This window comes from Rhineura floridana, chromosome 8 (assembly GCF_030035675.1).
Source record: "Rhineura floridana isolate rRhiFlo1 chromosome 8, rRhiFlo1.hap2, whole genome shotgun sequence".
In the NCBI taxonomy this organism is placed as follows: Eukaryota; Metazoa; Chordata; class Lepidosauria; order Squamata; family Rhineuridae; genus Rhineura; species Rhineura floridana.
In genome coordinates, this window is record NC_084487.1 from 125,114,353 (window position 1) to 125,136,134 (window position 21,782).

General features: G+C 40.0%; 1 protein-coding gene across 4 annotated transcripts in view; it reads left to right on the forward strand.

The window, feature by feature from the left end:
* Nucleotides 1–19,323, forward strand: part of LOC133363166 (patatin-like phospholipase domain-containing protein 2) — a 44,161-nt gene extending 24,838 nt beyond the window's left edge. The window contains exons 3-9 of one of the 4 annotated variants that reach the window (XM_061582361.1): nucleotides 1,861–1,926; nucleotides 6,071–6,280; nucleotides 9,096–9,156; nucleotides 13,389–13,607; nucleotides 15,018–15,150; nucleotides 15,786–15,902; nucleotides 17,182–19,323. In XM_061582361.1, coding sequence (XP_061438345.1) covers nucleotides 1,861–1,926; nucleotides 6,071–6,280; nucleotides 9,096–9,156; nucleotides 13,389–13,607; nucleotides 15,018–15,150; nucleotides 15,786–15,902; nucleotides 17,182–17,461 — 1,086 coding nt within the window. In that variant the 3' untranslated portion in view covers nucleotides 17,462–19,323. Of the gene's footprint in view, nucleotides 1–1,860; nucleotides 1,927–6,070; nucleotides 6,281–9,095; nucleotides 9,157–13,388; nucleotides 13,608–15,017; nucleotides 15,151–15,785; nucleotides 15,903–17,181 lie in introns of those variants that run through there. The other 3 variants (XM_061582360.1, XM_061582359.1, XM_061582362.1) reach the window with 3 other exon arrangements.
* Nucleotides 19,324–21,782: the final 2,459 nt, after the last annotated feature.

Below are 21,782 nucleotides of genomic sequence, written 5' to 3' on the forward strand. Positions count from 1 at the left end.
TGGTGGCTTTCAACTGTGTTCCAGGTAATCCAAGAATTTGTCATTTATCATGACAAATTGCTGAGGAACTTTTGGATTACTTGGAACAGTATATATAATATTTGGTTTTTGGTTTTGAAAAAAATAGTAAAATTACATTATCTCTTCAAAAAACAATTCTATTATTTATATAGAGAGAATTGATTTCTGTTTTGTACATAGCTTTGAGGTTCTTTTAAAGAGATTAAGAAATTTTCTAATTAAATAAGTAACTAATCTTCTCAGTAAGAAGACTGGTTATCTGTTCCAAAATTAACAGTGATCTGTCAGGGTTATCCTTTTGGGAAAGCCTGGTGGAATAACAGTGTCTTCAGCAGGTGCCCAAAACACCCATCTGATATTCACTGGAAGGGAGTTCCATAACACTGGGACTGCTACACTAAAAGCCCTGCTCCATCTCACCGGAGTGGACCTTGGGAACATGTGACTTTAACTAGAACTGCCTCCCATTATGATTTCAGCAATTACAGTGGTGTATTGGGGGTAAAGCAATTTCTCAAGTACCCTGGTCCCAAGTTGTTAAGGACTTTATAGACCAATACTAAAATGTTAAATCTAGCTTAGCAGCATATTGGCAGCCAGTGTGGATCCCTCAGCAAAGTGCAATGTCCTGGCAATAGGTTGCTACAGTTAACAGCCTAGCCACAGCTACCTCCTGTTTCTGGACCAAACCTAAAGGCAGCCCCACATACAGTGCATTACAGTAATAAAACCTCAATGTTATCAATGCATAAACAACGGTACCCAAGCCATCCTAGTCCAGAACAATCATAGTTGTTTTGCCAACCAAAGCTGGTAAAAGGGCACTCCTTGCCAATGAGGACACCTAGGCCTCAAATGATGATGGATCCAGGAGTACCTTCAGACTATGAACCTGCTTCTTCAGAATGAGTTCAACCCCATCTAGAGTAGCTAATTGACCTATCTCCCAGACACTGGAGCCACTTACCCCCAGCACTTCCATTTTGCCTAGATTCAGAATTAGCTTATTGAGCCTCATCCAGCTCACCACTGTGTCCAGAAACTGGTCCAGGGCTTACACATCCTGTCCCTATTCAGATGTTACAGAGAAATAGAGTTGGTTGTCATCAGCATACTGGTGACACTTAACCCAAAATCTCCTAATGATAACTCCCAACGGCTTCATACAGATATTGAATAGCACCGAGGACAAGATAGCACCTTGGGGCACTCCATAGCACAACTCATGGTACTGTCTGACTAGCTTCTCTGATAACAGGTGGACAAGCTGTCTTTCAGTCTTCCCCTGGAATGTATGGCCCCAGGGATTGGCGGGTATGTTTTAGGATGCATTCAGTTCACAATTGGGTGATGGTGAAGTACAATAGGTGAGGTATACTCCCAGAATTCTTTGCAATTTGCAGGGGTTTCATAGTTGTCAAACATAGCTTCGCTAAATATTTCTACACCATCTTTTGGGGCAAGACCGGACAAGGCGGACTACAATAAAAAAAACCCTGACAAATAAAAATAGCATCAGACATAGGGGTAGCAGCACAAACAAAAGCACCCCCTGCTATCCCCACAAGTATTTGGGACCCACTTAAAGGCTGTAAAGAAGGGGCCAAACAGACTTCTCGGGGTGGAATTCTATGAAGGTGAGACCTCCACTGAAAAGGCCTTTTCCCTGTTACTGACCAACCTGATTTCACCTTAGTGATTCTTCATCTGGTAATCAAAGTACTGTACAACGATTTCCCTAAAGATAGAATATCTGAAAATAATTGTGTTAGAGCATTGCTTTATGACAAATCCTCCTATTAGAAATACAATGTGCAACTCACCTTTCTTTTTCTATAGGCTTTGCTTTGTAGTTCATTTGTGCCTATATATTGTGGCCTCATTCCACCTTCATTTAGAGGGGTGGTAAGTACTTGATGATTCTTATATACTATAAACTGTTGAGGATATATAAATTTGGAACCTTGCTGCGCTTTCAAGTGCAAATAATGTCAATCTTGGAGGCAGGCATATCACCATGAGAACTATGAAAGGGAATCTTGTCTGTACAAGAATTTAAACATATTATTTGTGTCATCAGTTGCTTTAAAATGGTTCATTAACACTAGAATTTCTTCGTACTTATCACTGTCCTGTTCTCACCAGGCTCTTAAGGAGGCAAGAGACTTCCCAGCAATAACACAGATGAGGGCAACACCAAGGCAGTATCCAGGGCCAGTCCAAAGTCAGAGTCCAAACAGTCCACAACAACAAAAGGGTCAGGCAAGAAGCAAAGTCAGAGCAGTCCAAGGTCAAGATCCAAGCAGTCCATGGGCAAAGCAGGGCAAAGGCAAGACAAGAGGCAGTTCCAGGGTAGTCCATGGTCAGGTCTGGAGTCAACTGGAGATCAGCAGACAGGTCAGATACAAGGCTGGTGTAGATGTTGTCTAGCACCTCTTCCAGCCTAGTACTAGGGTTTTTGACCTAGAGACCCCAAACCTCAGCTGACTCTTATTAACCACTTTCAGCCAGATCTTTACTCCCGAGGGGTCTCCCAAGGAGTTCTTTACTCTTGAGGAGTCCGGGCCTGCAGTCGGGCATTCCTCCGGATGGGTCATGTCTCCAGTTGGCATTTGAGGTAGCACCTCTCCCTTGCGCTTGGGACATGCTCAGCCTCAATGTCAGAGGCTGAATTTGCCCTGGGTGCAGTCAGCTCTTCTTCGGCCTCATCACAGGACCCTGGCTCCTCATCCTCAGGTGGAGCCTGAACCAGGGCTGAGTCCAAGACTGGAACCTCCTGGTCTTCTTCTGATGAGGACTCCCCCAGCTGGAACCTGACAAATCAAAAGGTCCAGTTTCCCAAGGTCTTGGAGCAATGGTGGAAGAAAATAAAGGGACTTCAAATAAAGGTCAGAATTCATTTTCTGCAAGATTGGCTATTCTTCACAGTAAAAATTCAATTTGTTTCCCATTCTGTTTGACCGTAGCCTGTACTTCTTCCCTCAAGGGACCCATCATCTTATGGGACAAAGTATCTTCTGTCTATTCAAAAACTACAATTTTTGGATCTGAAAATAATGCTATTCATGCCCTTATAAGACACTCATTGCTCCTGTTTTTGTTGTGTGGTATAGGACACACGGGGCCAGCTCAATATTCTTTTTGGCAATGTTAGTGACAAGTAGCATCACTCCCCTTTCATCTCTGCAGGGCATATTTTTCTTTGGAACCTGTATACTCCCTCACTGCACAACTCTTGTACAGGAGTGCACACCTAGACACGAGTGTGATTTTTTTATCCCCGCCTTCCTGGGCTACAGCTTCTTCCCAGCCTCCATACGAATCCGTTGTGTGCGAGCAGCATATTCTGCTATAATAACTGAAAAGTCACATGTGGGAGTATTGTGCACAAGCTAAAATGTGCTTGTGGCACATTTGATGTGATTTCCCCCATAATCTGTTATCTTGGGACTGATTTTGTGCCATTTATGTCCAGTAAATGGGATAGCGATGAATGGATAGTCAAGTTTATTATACTTATATGACATTTGCCATTCTGATGCCTGTGTCTTTAATGCACTTTACATAAAATTAGTCCCAGGACAGCTTCATATCAGATAGGTAAGGGACTGAAACTTTGTGTTTACAAAATAAGCCACGGTCAGGGCCAGCTCATGATGTAACACATTTCAGGGAAACTCCTCTAAATGTTAAATGTTTTTAAATATTACTTAGGACAAGTTGATTTACTTACTTGTTTATTAGATTTATATCCCACCCTTCCTCCCAGTAGGAGCCCAGTAAGAACCTGATCTCATCTGATCAGGTTGAGAATGAAAGGACTGAAGAAATAGGACATACGTGCACAAGTATGTAGATCCCCACATTGCATGATATTGTATACACAGTGTGAACCAAAAGGGTTTTTGCCTGACCATGACACCTTTTTGCCTGACCACATGTTGACTACTGTCAAATGGGAGCTGTGGGAACCATCCTTGGAAGAACATTGTATGCAAATCTCTTTGTGTACTCTGTTGAACACACACATCTGTACATGCAGATTTTGCATTGCTACATGATATGTATGTGTATACACGCACATAGATTTGGCACTAGAAACACACAGTAGTTTGCATCGGGACTCAGGCTAGTATCCATTGACTGAGGACTGCTTTGCAGAGTACAACAGGAAGCAATCTTAAAGATGAAATACTAATTGTTATCTTTTAATTTTTTAAGGCCCTTTCTTAAGCAGTGTATTTCAAGGGCGTACTTAGAACTTGAAGAATCTTGTTGAAGGCTGCCTGCATCTTAGCTGAAAGAAAATATGTAGATGTTGATATTTGCTAGTGTGGTTTTGTCTTCCTATTTTAGCAATAAGAAAAAAAGTTTAGAAAGATGTTTCAGAGCTAGCATGTGCACACTTTATTAAATGATTAAAAACTAGTCTTAATGCTTGTGTGAAAGTTTTACTTGCCTTTTTCACCTTCAAAATCAAAACTGCAAAGAATAAACGGTTTGTGATTTGGTGATTAAAAGGTTTTGAAAAGACTGGTGATCTAGATTTCTAAGAAACCATCCTATATCCATCTCTTTTTACCTTTTAAAGGCTCAAAACCTGTATGAGATGCAGAGCAGCATATTAGACTAAATCCACGGTTCATGTTAATCTGGTTACTTTGCCCTCCTGGCTGGACAATTCTGTTAACTAAAAGGATTTAGTTGGGATGACAAACATGAGACATGCTTGAAAGCCTGTTTAATTTTCTGAATTGGCTGCAACTGATGTAGGAGAAAATTTGGGTGCGGGGAAGAAGGTGTTATGAAGTGTGCACTTTGCACACAAACCTGCAGTTCTCACATGCAACTCTGATACATATTTTGGGGGATTTTTTGGTGTTTGGGGTCTTTTGATGTAGAGACCTGGACATCCTCCAGAATGTGGCACCACAAGAGGTAATTCACATATTTACTAAGATATTAAACAGAACAAGCAGCACACTAACAATAGGCTACATTTGCAAGAGTTTAAAATGAACAAAAGAGGCAAACACACATAGAAAAACTAAGATGCAATAAAACCGAGCAGGGGAAGGAGACGGAGGATAAAGTTGGATGAATTAGGGGTAAGGGGAGATGGAGTGAAGGTGGTACGAGAAGGACAATGGGTGCTGAGGAGAGCTATTTCCTCTAGGAAGAGAAGGGGAGGTGGTCAAAAGAAAGTAGGGAGTCTAAATGGTCACTATATGGAGCCTTGGGAAAGTGTTTAGGCAAGAATCAGAAGAAAGCATGAGACCTTTGGGGCAATGACTGAGAAAAGTTCTGTTTTTGCACAGGGTGGCTACAACTAGGGAGGGAAGGAGAATATGACATGTTGGGGTGAGACAGCCAAAGAAGAAGAGCATAGCAAGGAGAAGAAAGAGAGGTCTCCCTAGGAAACAGATTGTTTGAAAGCAGAAGACAGGGGAAAGGAAGACAGAGTGAGAGTTTGGCTAGCTAATGGGCTTAGCCAGGGAATAGAGAAGGGACACTGAATGCTTGCCCTCTTCTGCAAGGCTTGGGATCCAGAAGAGGAAAAGAAGAAGGAGTGAGGAATTCCACAGGAAAGTTCCTGTGCAGAGAGATGAGGTCTGTTTGGTATCTGAAAGATTCCTAACTGATAAGGCGGCAAGCATCACCTTTTATGCTCTAATTGGGCTTAAAAATAAAATAAAAATGACTACAAATCCTGTCTTCCTGGCAGTGATCCAGTGTTAAATGTTTTTTAATGCTGTGAGTCAGAAATATTTTTTCCCGAGATGTCTGAGAAATGGCTTCTAAACTCAGGCACCACAAAAGTCTCTAGACAGTGGCCTGGCTTATGTGTGAACAAGGCCAGTGACAAGTGAAATTATATTCTTGAGACAGAAAACAAATTGATCCAGATGAAGCATCACTATGGGCTTGACAAGTCTTACAACAAGAAAACTGGTTTCTGAAAATACTAGGCTTTTTGATGCTGTGGAGCAATTCAGCTGAGTTTTGCTTAAGCAAATAAAATTCCTTGTCTTTCTCTCCCCCCGCCTAGCGCTATGTAGATGGTGGAATAAGTGATAACTTACCACAGCATGACTCCAGAAATACCATCACAATTTCACCTTTCACTGGGGAGAGTGACATTTGTCCCAAGGGCAACTCTGCAAATTTCCATGAAATGAATCTCACCAATACCAGCATTCAGTTTAGCTTAGGGAACATATACCGTTTAACTCAAGCGCTTTTCCCACCAGAACCCAAGGTATGTATATTCACCATGGTCTCTTATTTATCTCTCTAGGTATGTTGGCACGTATGTGTGTGTGTTCCAACAATGGAATGCTAGACAGCTTTATCAGAGTTGATTTCTGGGTGCATGGCTATATAACTTGCTTATGTCTGGCTGCAAACTGACAATGGCATGAACGTTAGGCTAAAGCCAGCATACCATCAAACTGTATTAATAATCTGAAATATGTAAGATAAACTTATTTTAATATATGTACTTAAATTTAAAGTCCTTCAAAGGTTGGAAGCCACTGATAATATATCTGTTTTAAAGCAACAACAGTGGGATGGACACACATGCAGTCACATAGAATCTGATGAAAAAATATAAATCTGGCTAAATCCTTTTCCTCAAAAGCCACCTGAATGAGAGCTGTTGAACACATTTTGATTCTATGACACTTCTGGCAACAGCAACCTCCTTGCGGTAAATCATCCCTGTTCCAGGCACAGCCGTGTTTGTAAATGCTGGCTTCATGGAATGGCAACATCATATTTAGTATCCACACACCTACTTCATATTCCCTGTGGCTACAGGGTGGCAGGGCATGAAAACTTAAAAAGTGATTGTGCTGATCCACATGTGGATTGTTGTAACCAAGATAAGGATGACTTGCTGGAGGGTGACTGTTCTGGTGGCATCTTCCTGGTGTACATTTTAGGTCTGTTGCACACTTCAGATTTGGTTTTGGTCAATTTCCAGTGAGACGGAGTCTTGGAATTGTGAGACACCCACGAAGAATAACTTCTTTTGCATGCTGTTCTGAATTGTCACCTAAACAATAAATCTAAGGACATTCTTGCTTGAAGTTGGATCATGATCTGACTACAATGGCATATTCATGCAGGCTAGATTGAAGTCTAAGATGACACAATTTAGAAGCCTTACGATGCCAGAAGTAATATGCATGCCTTGATTCAGCTTCCACTAACTGAGAATTTGTTCCAGACTTTGAATATTTGGGTTTTAACTTCTTTTTCTTTTGGGGAGATGAAGTTTTCTACATCTTTCTTTTTAAATTTCCCGGTTGTATGGGTTTTAAAGACTCTTTTTTCTTTTTGGTTTTGTTTATGTAGGACCCTGAAACTATACAATACTAGGTGGCCTGGTGGTTCAGCTGTATCACTGGTTATCCTCTTGGAGAGCTGTTTTGAACTAAAACCCCACCTCCTTGGGAGAATTGCATACTTAACTGTGTGATGTTTAGGGAAATTGCCAAGAAGGGAATTAGTATGAATGCACTGTCATTTTTCTTCTATGTTGCTTATCTGAGAATCACTACTCAGAGAGGCAAAAGTGGAGATATTTTGTACATTTACTTGCACACAGTTTGGGGAAGAATACTAATAGTCTAGCAGCTTCTTGATGTTTAACTTTTTTTGTGAACATTGAATGATGTATTCATGTGTATATTATTATTCATCAGTTCAAAACTGTAAGCTATAACAGCTTTGAAGTGAGACCTTAGCTTTTTATCTCGCAACTGCCAAAGTTTAACACTCTGTCTATAGGAAATCCTGTACTGGAGAAAAAGGAACACCATAAAAGCTATACAAATATAATTCTTGATGGAAATTACTAAATATGACGTAATTGTTGGACATCTTTCTTTGAATGTCATTGTTCATCAATTGTAACATTCTATGACATGAAGCATTATGGGAGAATGTTGGCAAACATATCCCATAGGTTGTGCACAGGGGAAAGCTGGTCTCTCACTTTGGTAGTTCATCATTGAAGCTGATAATTGAATCTAAGGACTTTATTGATTCATTTGAAGGAAACCAGTGACATTGTGCAACCCTCAGCAACACATTTTGCAAAGATCTTTCTGTGAACAGAGAAATGGTCATCTGATGGTCCTTGATTCAAGGCTTAGGTCTGCTCACTTGCTAAATTGAGGGTGATGGTTGCATGCAGATAGCATAGTTGCAATTAAGTTCTTAGCAACCCCAGATGCCAAATTAGTAAATTTTAAGCAAAATGATACCTATGATGAAAAAATAACTTTTGCTGGATCTCTAGGAAGGTTCTAGGAAAATGTTTTTTCACTTTCTCTGCTCCTTTCTCATATGATATGGCTAGAATATGTTCTGGACTAAGTAACTGATAATTTTAAATTACATTTCACTTTGACTCCCTAGGGCAAAGGTGGGGAATTGGATCTGACCTTATCTTTCCTACCTCCTGTAGTCCACATTTGGTAGGTGGGTGGGGCTGCTCATCTGTAAATCACCTGATGTTACAATGTGATCAGGTGATGCGTCACTTTGAAGGCAAAAATCAGCAGACTGTCAGGACTTCAAAGCACTGTGCATGGCTTTTTGCAAGCCTCTTGGAAAAACCCTGCGGGGCACTTGAAGCTCTGATTTGAAGGTGGGTGTGGATTGGTGGGCCTAATTAGGGCTGCAGGCTGGACATTCTTCACCTCTGCCTTAGGCCTAGTAGCTTATGTGCATTTCCCCCCAGTTTCCTCTGATATTCTAATAAGGGTGGAATGGACTACAAAAACCATAAGATATCAATTTTTCACTAAATTAAAGTGAAAGAATACCACACAGCAGCAATTCACTTCTTACCATTGTTGAGGACTACCTCAAAATAGAGTTGTGGAAGTACACAAACATGTTACGAATTTTTTTCAGTGCTGTCAGGGTCTGTTTGACCCCACCTGTCAATGGAAGGTTAATTGCCATGATAACCTATGCATTTATTTCTGTAAACTGCTTTTTGGGAATTTGGTAGGCACTTCCTTCAGTTTACTAGTTTTTTGTAACCTTATTTTCAGGTGCTAGGAGAGATCTGTGAACAAGGATATTCAGATGCTCTTAGATTCTTAAAAGAAAATGGTATGTCACTGTTTGTAATTTCAAATATGAAGTATGGTGAACAGAATCTTAGTTATAATATTAAAGAGGTCTGCACAGTTTTGTATTCAAGGAAAAGATGATGGCCATAACTCATGTCTTGGTAACATCCAGTTGAGGTCACTGTAACACTGTGTGGGGCTGCCTTTGAGGAATGTCTAGAAACTTCAGCTAGTTCAAAATGGTAGCATTAACTGGAACCCAATATGTAGACTGTATATTGTAGACCTATTGCATCGGATCATCTTCACAGGCTCTCAAGCTGTTTCTGAACCCAGTTCAAGCTGCTTTCCCCCTACACAATTGGAGACTTAGATATCTGAAGGATCATCTCTTCCCACATGATCCTACCATGCACTTAGCATATCATCTGTGTTCCTCTGCTATCTGAAGTGTGGCAGGTAGCCAGGTGACAGAGGGACCTTCCAGTTGGGGTGTCTAGGCTCTAGGCAGAAGGCCCATTTGGTTTCCTCACTCTTCAGGTAGCCAGGTGTTTGGGAGTGATTGCCAGTAGACAGTGCAGTTCAAGGACAAATTGAGAATGGCTATATAGAGTCTCAGGCAGTACAATTGTGGTTTCAACTCTTAATTGTATAACAAGGGATTCTACTTGCAATGTGGCTAGTGTTTTCTAATAAAAGTGGGCAATGTTGTGCTTGCCAGGGTCTTACTGTTCTGTCTGCTTTTAGTGTTAGGTTTTCCCCATACATGTACATGATGCAGTTGTGAGTATCATGAGACATTTCTCCCCGAAGAACTTGATGAGAATGAGTTGCATTTTGGTTTATATAACCTTGGTCATACACTTTGGGAATCGTGGACCACAGAAAAATTGAGATATATAATAAGTTAGTCAAACTTGGAGAATCAAGCTTGGACTTAAGTTACTTGTCCATTTCAGGAGTCTACTTTGCTATGCTATGCCAATCTTGTCTTCAAATATAAACGTTAGCCAAATCGTGAAAGCTGATTTCAATAAACTCAGAACAATTGTAAGTATGGTTACATGGCAAGCGACGCTAATGAGAAAAGGAGTCCAAGATGGGTGGGAGTTTCTAAAAAAGGAAATTTCTAAAAAAGGAAATTCTAAAAGCGCAATGGCAAGCAATTCCAACAAGGAAAAAAGGGGGGAAACAGCAGAAGAAGCCAATGTGGCTTCACAAAAAGCTGAAAACAAAAAAAGACACATACAGGAAATGGAAAGAAGGCCAGGCCACAAAGGAAGAGTACAGGCAGGTATCACAGAATTGCAGGGATGGTGTCAGGGAGGCTAAAGCTGAGAATGAGCTGAGGTTAGCGAGGGATGCTAAAAGCAACAAAAAAGCTTTCTTCAGGCACGTCCATAGTAAAAGACAGAGAAAAGAAACAGTGGCACAGCTACTCAATGAGGAAGGCAAAATGATAACAGATGACAAAAAAGGCAGAAGTGCTCAATTCCTACTTTGGTTCAGTCTTCTCCCAAAAAAGGGTCTATGATCCTCCCGGGAAACATGAAGTAGAAGGGGCAGGATTGGAGCCTGAGCTTGACAGACAAACGGTCAAGGAATTACCTAATCACTTTGAATGAGTTCAAATCGGCAGGGCCCGATAAACTGCATCCTAGAGTATTGAAGGAACTGGCTGAAGAACTCTCAGAACCACTGTCTATTATCCTTGCGAAATCGTGGAGGACTGGTGAAGTGCCGGATGACTGGAGGAAAGCTAATGTCCCTATCTTCAAAAAGGGCAAAAAGGAGGAACCGGGGAACTACAGACCAGTCAGCCTAACATCAATCCCTGGAAAAACTCTGGAGCAGATTATAAAGCAGTCAATCTGTAAGCACCTTGAAAACAATGCAGTGATTACTAGGAGCCAACCCGGATTTATGAAGAACAAATCCTGCCAAACTAATCTTATCTCATTTTTTGATCGGGTAACCTCCCTTGTAGACTGTGGGAATGCTGTGAACATAATATATCTCGACTTCAGCAAAGCTTTTGACAAAGTACCCCATGATATTCTGATTAGCAAGCTAGCTAAATGTGGGCTGGATGGAACAACTATCAGGTGGATCCACAGTTGGCTCCAGAATCGTACTCAAAGAGTGCTTATCAATGGTTTCTTCTCAAACTGGGTGGAAGTAATGAGTGGGGTACCACAGGGCTCGGTCCTGGGCCCAGTGCTCTTCAACATTTTTATTAACAACTTGGATGAGGAGGTACAGAACATGCTTATCAAATTTGCAGATGATACAAAATGTGGGGGGGGGATAGCTAATACCGTGGAAGACAGAAACAAAATTCAAAAGGACCTTGATAGGCTGGAGCATTGGGCTGAAAACAACAGAATGAAATTCAACAGGGATAAATGCAAAGGTCTACACTTAGGAAAAAGAAACCAAATACACAGTTATAAGATGGGGGATACTTGGCTCAGCCACAGAACATGTGAGAAGGATCTTGGAATTGTCATTGATCACAAGCTGAATATGAGTCAACAATGTGATGTGGCTGCAAAAAAGGCAAACGCTATATTAGATTGCATTAAGAGAAGTATGGTTTCCAAATCGTGTGAAGTATTAGTTCCCCTCTATTCAGCACTGGTTAGGCCTCATCTTGAATACTGTGTCCAGTTCTGGTCTCCGCACTTCAAGAAGGATGCAGACAAACTGGAACAGGTTCAGAGGAGGGCAACAAGGATGATCAGGGGACTGGAAACAAAGCCCTATGAGGAGAGACTGAAAGAACAGGGCATGTTTAGCCTGGAGAAGTGAAGACTGAGGGGAGATATGATAGCACTCTTCAAGTACATGAAAGGTTGTCACACAGAGGAGGGCTGGGATCTCTTCTCGATCGTCCCAGAGTGCAGGACATGGAATAATGGGCTCAAGTTGCAGGAAGCCAGATTTCGACTGTACATCAGGAAAAACATCCTAACTGTTAGAGCTATACGACAATGGAACCAATTACCTAGCGAGGTAGTGGGCTCTCCGACACTGAAGGCATTCAAGAGGCAGCTGGACAGCCATCTGTTGGGAATGCTTTGATTTGGATTCCTGCATTGAGCAGGGGGTTGGACTTGATGGCCTTATAGGCCCCTTCCAACTCTACTATTCTATGATAATCTTTTACTGAGGGTCTTCCTACTCCTCTCTTTCACACACCCACTAGGAACCTTAAACTTCAGGCTTAAATTGTCCTGAATATACTTCATTTTACAGAAATCCCACTGTTTTATAGTCACAGGTAGCCTTGCGTTTTGTTCCTGAAATCCAATGTATGTTTTCCCAAACATACACTGAAGCTTAGGCATTCCAACTCTTACCAAAAAGACCCAGATATGGGGCTGACACAGGAACAGCTGTAGCAGTATAGCCGCTTCACACCGTGTCCTTCTGCAGCCCTGTTTTAAGCCAACCTTACTTTATTATTTATTTTTTTAGATTTATATCCCACCCTTCCTCCCAGTAGGAGCCCAGGGCAGCAGTACCAGCATGTAAACAATACCAGCATGGTAGTGTTGTTGGCTTGCTTCAGTTGTTAAAGCCAAACCATGGTTTGTTTGTTTGGTCATGTTGAACAGGCTTCTGGCTCAGGTGCTCCCACCTTTTTGCATGTTCCAGTTCTTTCCATTCCTGTTTTGTGCAATCGATAGTTTGCCTCCAAAACAGAAATGGAATCTTGTTCAGTCTATGATTTTCACCAAACATAATTTGTCTGGTGTGGATATCATGGGAAACTATAGTTTGTTTAAGCCAGGGAGGGAGGGAATTGGAATGCTCAAGGTGAAGACTGTTCGTGATAGCCAAAATATGGCTTGCCTGTCATATCCTAAACAGGCATTTGGGGTGAGGCACAAGGAATGCAGTTTTCCCTTCGGCTGCCTTTCCTGACCAATCGGAGCTACAGAAACTAGCACAGCCGCATACTATAATAACAATAAATAAAATATTTGCTAATTTTTCACAAGTTGCCAGGGATAGGGTGCCAGTTTTAAGAGATTCATAGGTGCTTGTTTCCCACTGTTTTTCTGTTCTTGCATTGACCATTTCAGACAACATATGACATTCTTACTCTTAAGTTTTGAAAGTTTATACTAAGTTTTTGACCTAGGAGTTACATAATGCTCCAAATGTTTATGCTCTCTTCCTGATGCATTTTGCACCATGATGCCTGCATGCTCTTGAATAAAAATACCATCATATCAGAAACTATTTTTGCTGTGTCTCTCTCAGGTCTGCTGCATGATTCAGTTTCTTTTGACTTGGCCTTAACAAAGGAAGATCGGCAGGTGGTTGCACAGACTCCAGCTTATACTGACAAAAAAATAGTTGTAGCAAATCAAGCCAAAAAGGAGATGCAAGATGAAAAAATGCTTATTGACCAGCTGAAATTAGCTGCTTGGCCATTGGATGGAACCATTTTTGAGAATCTCCCTCCTAGACTCCGTAAAGGTAAAGATTTAAAGTAACCCCATTTTTGTTGTAAAATGAAGTTTCATTAAATTATTTCAGTAATTAGTAATGGTAGGTGAAAATAACAATGGGTGCAGTCGAGTCTGAGTTCAGCACTTGTAAAGTCCCAGGTGATTTCACTGGCAGAGAGTTTAGCATACATTTAGATCTCTCCCATTGAAATCAATAGGACATTAAGGTGTTTGGCTTGGGTTGGATAATGACCAATGTTTTTTATTGCATTTGTAGTGCCTGTTGTTTTGGAAAGCAATATTGTTTCTGTAACATAATATATAAGAACTGGCCAGAGTTAATACAGTGATAAGATAAATATAAAATACAATTTGTTATTCAGCTTTTTTTGCTAATTTTCTTTACACATTTTAATCTTATATTTAAAAGAACGAGTAAACCTATTATTATTACTTATAACTGGACAAATTATAAACATGCATTATGGGAGTGTTTTGAATACAGCGCAAACTGATTTAGTAAAACTTGGGTATAGATTTGTGCACTGCAGAACAGTCTTCTTTGGCTAACGTATGGAAAATATTAATGCTGGCTACTAACCAAACCTTGGGGCACATCTGGCTTTCTGGATGCACAAGGAGAAGGAGTGCACCCATCAGACAAGCCATAGCAGAGCAAGTGGGGGTGAGAAGGAGATGGAATAAGCTAGGTTGGCTAATCCATTTTATCCTTTTGCTTGTCCCTTGCCTCTCACTCAGCTTCCTGTCCTCCATGTTCAGAAGGGTTGGATCATAGGATTTATATTTTAAGGATGTAAGGAAAGAAAAACAAGTAGATTACAGGGAGAATCATACAGTAAAGAAAGTACTGAATAGAAATCTTGGCTGGCTTGTTTTGCTGTGAGTGAGCAAGTAAATAAACAATTTTTCCAAGCTTTTGAGAGCCATATATATATATTTCTGAGTTAAAACAGTGGGAACGCTTATTTTTACAGTGCATTAGAGTGTGAAAGAGTAAGAATTACTGCCCTTGGAGAAGCCTCCCCTTCCTTTTTCCCCATGAGTCTGTTGATTGGAAGGGTAATGACTCACAGATCAGTGACACAATGAGCATCCTCTTCTGAGGTTATCTCAGCTGCAGGTCTGCTTCTGGAGTGCTAGAATGATCAAATTGCACCTGCAGTAGAGACTTAGTAGAATTACCTGTCTCCAGTAGAAGCTGCCTGAACATGGCTGAAGTGTGTGCCAGTAAGATGGCAATGACTTGGCCCTGCTGCATATCATAGGGTACTAAGTGCATTTAGTTGAGGACTGTCATAAGATGGCCTATTATGGGCCATCTAAGTGCATGATTCCAGACAATGCTGGGTCATTCTTGCAGAAACTAGAATTCATTATGTTCATGTACTGTTGAGATTAATGACTGTATAAATAACAGCATTGCAGGAGGCTTGTAAAGAGAAATGTGGACTCTATACTCAACTTTCTAAATTTCTACCAATGCGACTGATGTCCTTTATGATGTTGCCGTATACTCTGCCAGTTGAGTCTGCATATTTTGTGGCCTTAAGGTGAGTGTTTTGAGTTTGGAAGAGTGCCCTTCTTGTACTAGCGATTTTATGTAGCACATTTCCTAAGTGCTCAAAGCTCTTCACATAACATCTCAGTAATGCTTATAATTTTTTAAAAAATCATTCTTCATTTGTATATACCAATTTTCTTATGGAAATAAAAAATATCCTGCAAGATAAGCCAGTATTATCCTTGTATTGCAGATGGGATGGGGTGGAGGGGTGAAATATTGCTGAATAACATGCTTAAATACCTTGTGAAATCATGGTTGAGGTTTGATTGTACTGGAACCTCCTGGCTTACAGTGCATTCCCTTTATATTGGTGTGCATCTCCAGTGAAAAGTCTTGAAATTGGGTGCACAGAGAACTCTGTTCAGGGATTTTGTGTAATTATTATGAACCTTTAAAATAGATCTTATGAATAATATTCCTAAAACCTGTTGTAGAGAGAAAATCCAAATTAAACATGATAGCTAGTCATAAATAATGCTAGAAAGGATTTGAGGGCAGGGGGATAACCTGATGCCAATATGTAGCTTTAGTAGTACAGCTTGTTTTTGCTTCTTCACCATCAGATGACATTTTCTCAAATCTGGGTTCTTCCTGAAACATTCTTTTCGTTCTTCCCTGCAGATTAGTAGACTGGTTTCCCGATATCCCTGATGATGTGCGATGGATGCAGGGCCAACTCTGTCAGGTTGTGGGTACAATATATTCCAAAGCAAGAAAAAGGCTACTGTGTATTCCCAGGTAAATCTTGTGCTGCTACATGCACCTTTACTGATCAGGTGCAGATCTGTTTCTGGCTGCTTAATCACTGTTAGAAGATTAAGAGTATGCTATGGATCAATGCATTTCCTCCCAATCATTTCCCTCTCCTCTCCTCCATGAAATTCCCCAAAGAGAGCTAGCCGTGGTGTAGTGTTATTTTGGCAATGAAATTAACACTGAATATGGTCTGTTGTAGATGTGATATTAATCATGTGTGATTAATGCTCTTTTTAAAAATTCTTTTATGTGACCTTAAAATCTAGTCTCATTTTCTTCTTCCCTGAATAACCTTTCTAGCATTAGTTTTCTTAATTCTCCCTTCTCCTAGTTTTTGTGATTCAAATCTGTTTCTAACAAACTTTTTCTCTTCCCCTGCTCCTCATACTTATTCATGTTTTAATTTACCTGCCTTCCACAATTTTGACTTTATCAGTCTGCATTAGGGTTTGCTGTGATGCACATTTGTCTGCACAAAAAACTGTAGGAAATGGTGCAGTGCAAAAGGAAGGCTCTAAGACAGCAGTTAGGCAGCTTTCACTGCTTTTTTTTTAATATGGAGCTACTTTTGTAGAATAAATGTGTAGTATTTGAAGCAGACCAAAATATTAATTGATGTATGCGTACAATCACTGTGCAATACAGAAATGAGCATTTCTAGGAATTTTTGCTTTTATCCAACATTGCACAGGATCGCACAGTAAGATACTTTTGGTGTGTCACAATAATTTCTGCCCTGCCAAAAACTTCTTTCTACCCCAGATCCCTTCTACGGTTGCAATATATTTTAAGACACCCACCCTACTTTATCCATTAGCAAAAACTTGGATGGGATAGAAACGAATGCTAAGGAAATTGTAATATGAATAAAATCATCACACCAGAAATGATCACTAAAAATAATTGCTTAGCTGCTTCCCCCCACCCTCTCTCTCCGTCTGTGGAAAAGACCAGTCTACTAAACACATTGCTGGTGTAAAATGAAGAGAAGTAATAAAAAGATTAGTAAAGCTACAAAAACTAATAAATAATAAATTTTAAATAACATGAATGAAATTCTAGTTAAATTAGAACTGCTGATAAATTGACGAAGGTGTTACCAAATATAAAAATTGCATATAATGAAGATTTGTACATTTTTAAAAAAACTATTCAGTCATCTACTGCTGATTGGATGATGGGGAAGACTGTATCCATTTTTATTTATGACAAAAATCAAAAGTTGCTGAAGATTTACTAACATCTTCTTTCTTCTTTACAGTAAAGAAAATAGTACATTGCTTAGAAAATGCCAGACTGCACCACTGAACACAAATCTTCACTTTTCTTATTGCTCTGTTAAAATGCCTCATTCTTCAACTCACCTTGAAGAGTGGCTTTTGGATCTTCCATGCCGTAAAGACTTAGTTAAGAAAGAAGTTGAAGTTGGTATAAATGAAAGCTTTGACTCCATTTGCCCTTTTTTCATACACTCTGAAGAATCGGGGGTGGATTTTGACTCCTCCTCTGAGAAGAGTTTCCAGACTGCCTCAGAAGACTAGCTTGAGGACTGCTGCATAGTCAAAGAAATCTCAGTCTTGGAGGCATCAGTTCATCTAGCATCTTGCCAAACAGTCTTTTTGAAGACCTGTTTACAATAGATGCATTTGGATTATCTTTTGTGGAAAGATAAATGTGCTGGTGTAGCGTCCTGATAGTGACTTAAGGGTTAAAAAGACCCTAGTGCAATAGAACACTGTTTACCCAAACAAGATTTTTTTTGGGGGGGGGGAGGAGTATTTGTAGCAAAACTATAGCTTTTAAAATACAGTTGTGTTCCCTGTCTGTCTTTATATAAGTGGTGTTTGCACTTCAGTAAAATCAAACTATGTGTACTTAAAGGGCCATGGCATGTAGGAATTTTTTGGAAGGCCTCAAACGTGTTACTTCCCTTACATCTAAATGTATGGTACTGGTGGGAAGTGTTACCATGTCAGTTACACTCCCTGTTGTGAGGTTCCTTCTTTTTTAGGAATATCTTATCTAGGAGCATTGTGTGTTTTAACAAGTATATTTTTTTCTGAATGATGCTTCCCCCCTCCCCCAATTGAGTTGGAAGAGAAGCCACAGATCTACACACATGCCACTCCATACCAAGGTATCCTTAAGGGCTAAATTCAACCCCAATAAACAAGGCTATACTTAAAATATTTTACTGAAGGAATCTCATTGCAGGCCCTTTTCTTTTAATGTACTGTTGATCAACCATGGAATGAACTACAGATGTCATCAAGACGCCCATTGAATGATTTATCTCCATGGAGTAAATAGCAGAGCATTACAGTGTGACTTGTAATTTATGAAGCTTAACAGCTTCTGTTTATTACATGTAGCTCTAGTAATCAAGCAGCACTGGGAACCTTGTAAGAACAAGATAAAAATCTGAAGAGTGAACTGTATGTGATTTTCCTGAAGTAATCATTCTGTCCTCAATTTCACTAAATTCAAACCATTTTTAGCCCAGCCTTTACTGACAAAATGTGAAAATGTGCCAATATTTTTTTGAGTTTTATTTATAGATTAAATTGCCATAACATTGAGCGCTGACAGTAATGTCAAGTAAAAAATAAGCCATTTTTCACATGGTTTTCATTTTAGAAGCACTTGTTGGGATGGTAACATAAAAAGTCTCTCTGAAATCCTTGATACCATACTGATAGTGATACATGGGTACTCCTTGATCCACAACGTTCATCACTTAGAGTGACAAGGATATTCATTTATGGCACAAGGTTTGCATCTCATTATCAGAAATGATGAAAGAATAGTTTTCAACATGCTGTATCAGACTGGTACCTCGAGCAGTTAAGCGATCTGCAGGCAACCATACCCTGGCATAACAGTTGTAGAACTGGTGTGGTCTGATGCTGTCTGTCATAATGATCAAAGGGCCAATTATCAAATGGATTTTGGTTGTGATGTCTCTGTTAGGAATGAGGTGGCTTATATGTTGACAAATATCAAAGCCTTCAGAGCTGTGGGAAGCCTCATGTATTTCTTTTAATTACTAACTGTGGGCAAGTTTAATTTTGACCAGTCTTTTAGTTGTGATTTCATATTATGAAAACCAAAGGAAGTGCTGTGTCTCAGAAAAAGAAGCTACTTTAAACTGTTGGTAAAAATGTTTCCCAAGGTGTTCAATTTTTAATATTACAAAAATTGTCTTATTTATACCCTTGGTGCTATTTCATTCAAGGTACTGTCTTTAATACATTATTTTGTGTGATAGCTGGTTTTAATCATTCTTTTTAAAACAACTTGATTGTATTTCCAAAATGAACCAAAATATTGCTACAATCAACAATAGCAAAATAAAAAAACAGTGTTTTTGATGTCTACTGTTTATGATAGCAAACTGAATTTAAGAGTACTTAACTTCCCGCCCCGGTCCTCCATAAATACATTGTATCACTGGACTTATTTAATGTTGTCTTTTAATGCTGAGGTTGTATTTAAGCTGTGGCATTACAAAAATTGAAGTACGCGTTTCAGCTTGTAACACTGTACTAAAGAGCACCATTGATTGTGTTCTCTTTGAGGATTTAAAAAAGATTTAAGGATTGGTGCCTACTGTTACTGTAGAGTCATCCCTCCCCCATCTCCACATAAGACCATTGAAATACCTAGAGAACCAAAATCATAAATGATTTCTACCTCCTTTTTTTGTAAATGATTTAGTTTAAAAATTGATGAAAACCTTAATATTGAGGTTTGTATTTCCTCTGTGGAGTGGCAATATTTTTGAAATGTATATTCTGCCACATAATTCCACAGGACAAGAAATTCTTTTACACAGAAGGTATCTGTTGTAGCCAGCTTGCTCCAGTCTCTGGTGGTTGGAAAAGAATGTGTTTAGCTGAGATGAAGATAAGCAAGGTGGCGATGTTGGAGAGAGTGCAAAGTATGTATGTACATGCATAAAAGGATTACAGCTGTACTGCAGCAACTATATCTAGCAGAGTGCTTGGGTCCAGAGTTCCTTTTCTCAACTTCAGTGACGCTATGGAAAATGCCATTTGGTTTTAAGTCCATTAATGTTTCCTGCCAAAGTGCAGTATTTGCTACTTGTACTATATTCTGTTCAAGCTGAAGAATTGATATTTTTGTTATACAAAAAAGAAATGTCTCAAAGCAACTTAACTGCAAACTAAAATATAGATAAAATCAATTAAAAGCCCAAGTTAAAAATAATACACAATACAAAAGAATATAATGCAGCACAAAATAATAAATAATAATGACAAATCCTACCCCGGTACAATATTACCACCTCAGCAGAGTCTAGCTTAACCAACAAAGCCCAGGTAAATAAAAATTTCTTAGCCTGGCACCTAAAAACTGAGAATGATAGCGCCAGGCATGTTTTCCTGGATAGAGCATTCCACAGGTGGGGATACCACTGAAAAAGTCCATTCTCATAGAGCCAGCTTATGCATCTCTCTCAGATGGACATAGAGAAGAGCCTTTGATGAAGACGGCAGGGTCTGGGATGGTTTGTGTGGGGAGAGGTGGTCCTTGAGGCCTTGGGTCCTGAGCAGCATAAGCCAAAACCAGTCCTTTGCGTTGAGCCCAGAAACATAATTGGTAGCCAGTGCAGTCAGGCCATGTTCTTACATACTCAGACTTTCTGGTCTCAGTACTGTAGCTGCTGAATTCTGCACTAGCTGTAGTTTCTAAATTGTCTTCAAAGACAGCCCCATGTATAAAACATTGGAGTAATTTAACCTAGAGGTTACTAGCATATAGACTACTTAGGTTATCCTTTCCCAGGTAACAGTCACAGCTGGGCATGAGCTACTTGTGCCTCCAGCAAGCAGTGGATCTAGAAGTACCCCCAAGCTGCACCTCTGGTCCTTTAGTGGGAGTGCAACTTCTTCAGACACAAGTTCAGCTCATCTATCCAAGTCTAGGGAACTGCCCATGAACAGTGCCTCAATCTTATTTAGATTGTTTATCTAGATTAATCTCTCATCCAACTACTAAAGTGAGACAATGATCCAGCACAGCCTCTGCCATACCTGCAGAGGAGAAACGGCTGCATGTCATCAGCATATTGATAACAACACACTCCAAATCTCTGGATAATCCCACTCAGCAGTTTCATACAGATGTTAAACAGCATGGGGGACAAAACCCCTGTGGAACCCCATGTTGAAGGCTAAGCAGCATCACCCCGAAGCACCACTCTGAAGGCAGCTGTCCAAATAAGACTAACCACAGCAAAGTAGTGCCACCCAGTCCCAATTCAGACAGCTGAATAGTTAATGGTACCAAAAGTTGCTGAGAGATCAAACAGAGTCAACAGGCACACTGCCCCTGTATCTCTCATAACAAAGGTCATGATAGAGGATGACCAAGGCAGTGTCCATGTGAAAACCAGGTCTAAACCTTGACTGAAAGTATTTCTAGAAAATCACATCCAAGAGAGCCTGGATCTAGTGAGTGACCATCTGCTCAAGAGCCTTGCCAAACAAGGATGATGGTTATATAAATCTTCTGTATCCAGGGAGGATTTCTTAAGAAGTGGCCTTGCCACCACCACCTTTAGGCATACAGGGACCACTCCCTCTCATAAAGAGGCATTAAATACCTCCCTGGCCCAGTCAGCTGTTCCCTCCTTGCTAGTTTTTATCAGCCACAAAGGGCAAGGGTTCCCAAACAGATCAAGCGCCTTGTCCACATCCTTAAGCTTTACCAAATGAAATTCATCCAAATAAAATATACAAATTACTTCAGCAAATATTTCACAGGACTCTTAACATTGTACATGAATTTAAATTTTCTTGCACCATGTTACACTACATAATGAAAACATTTCATTAT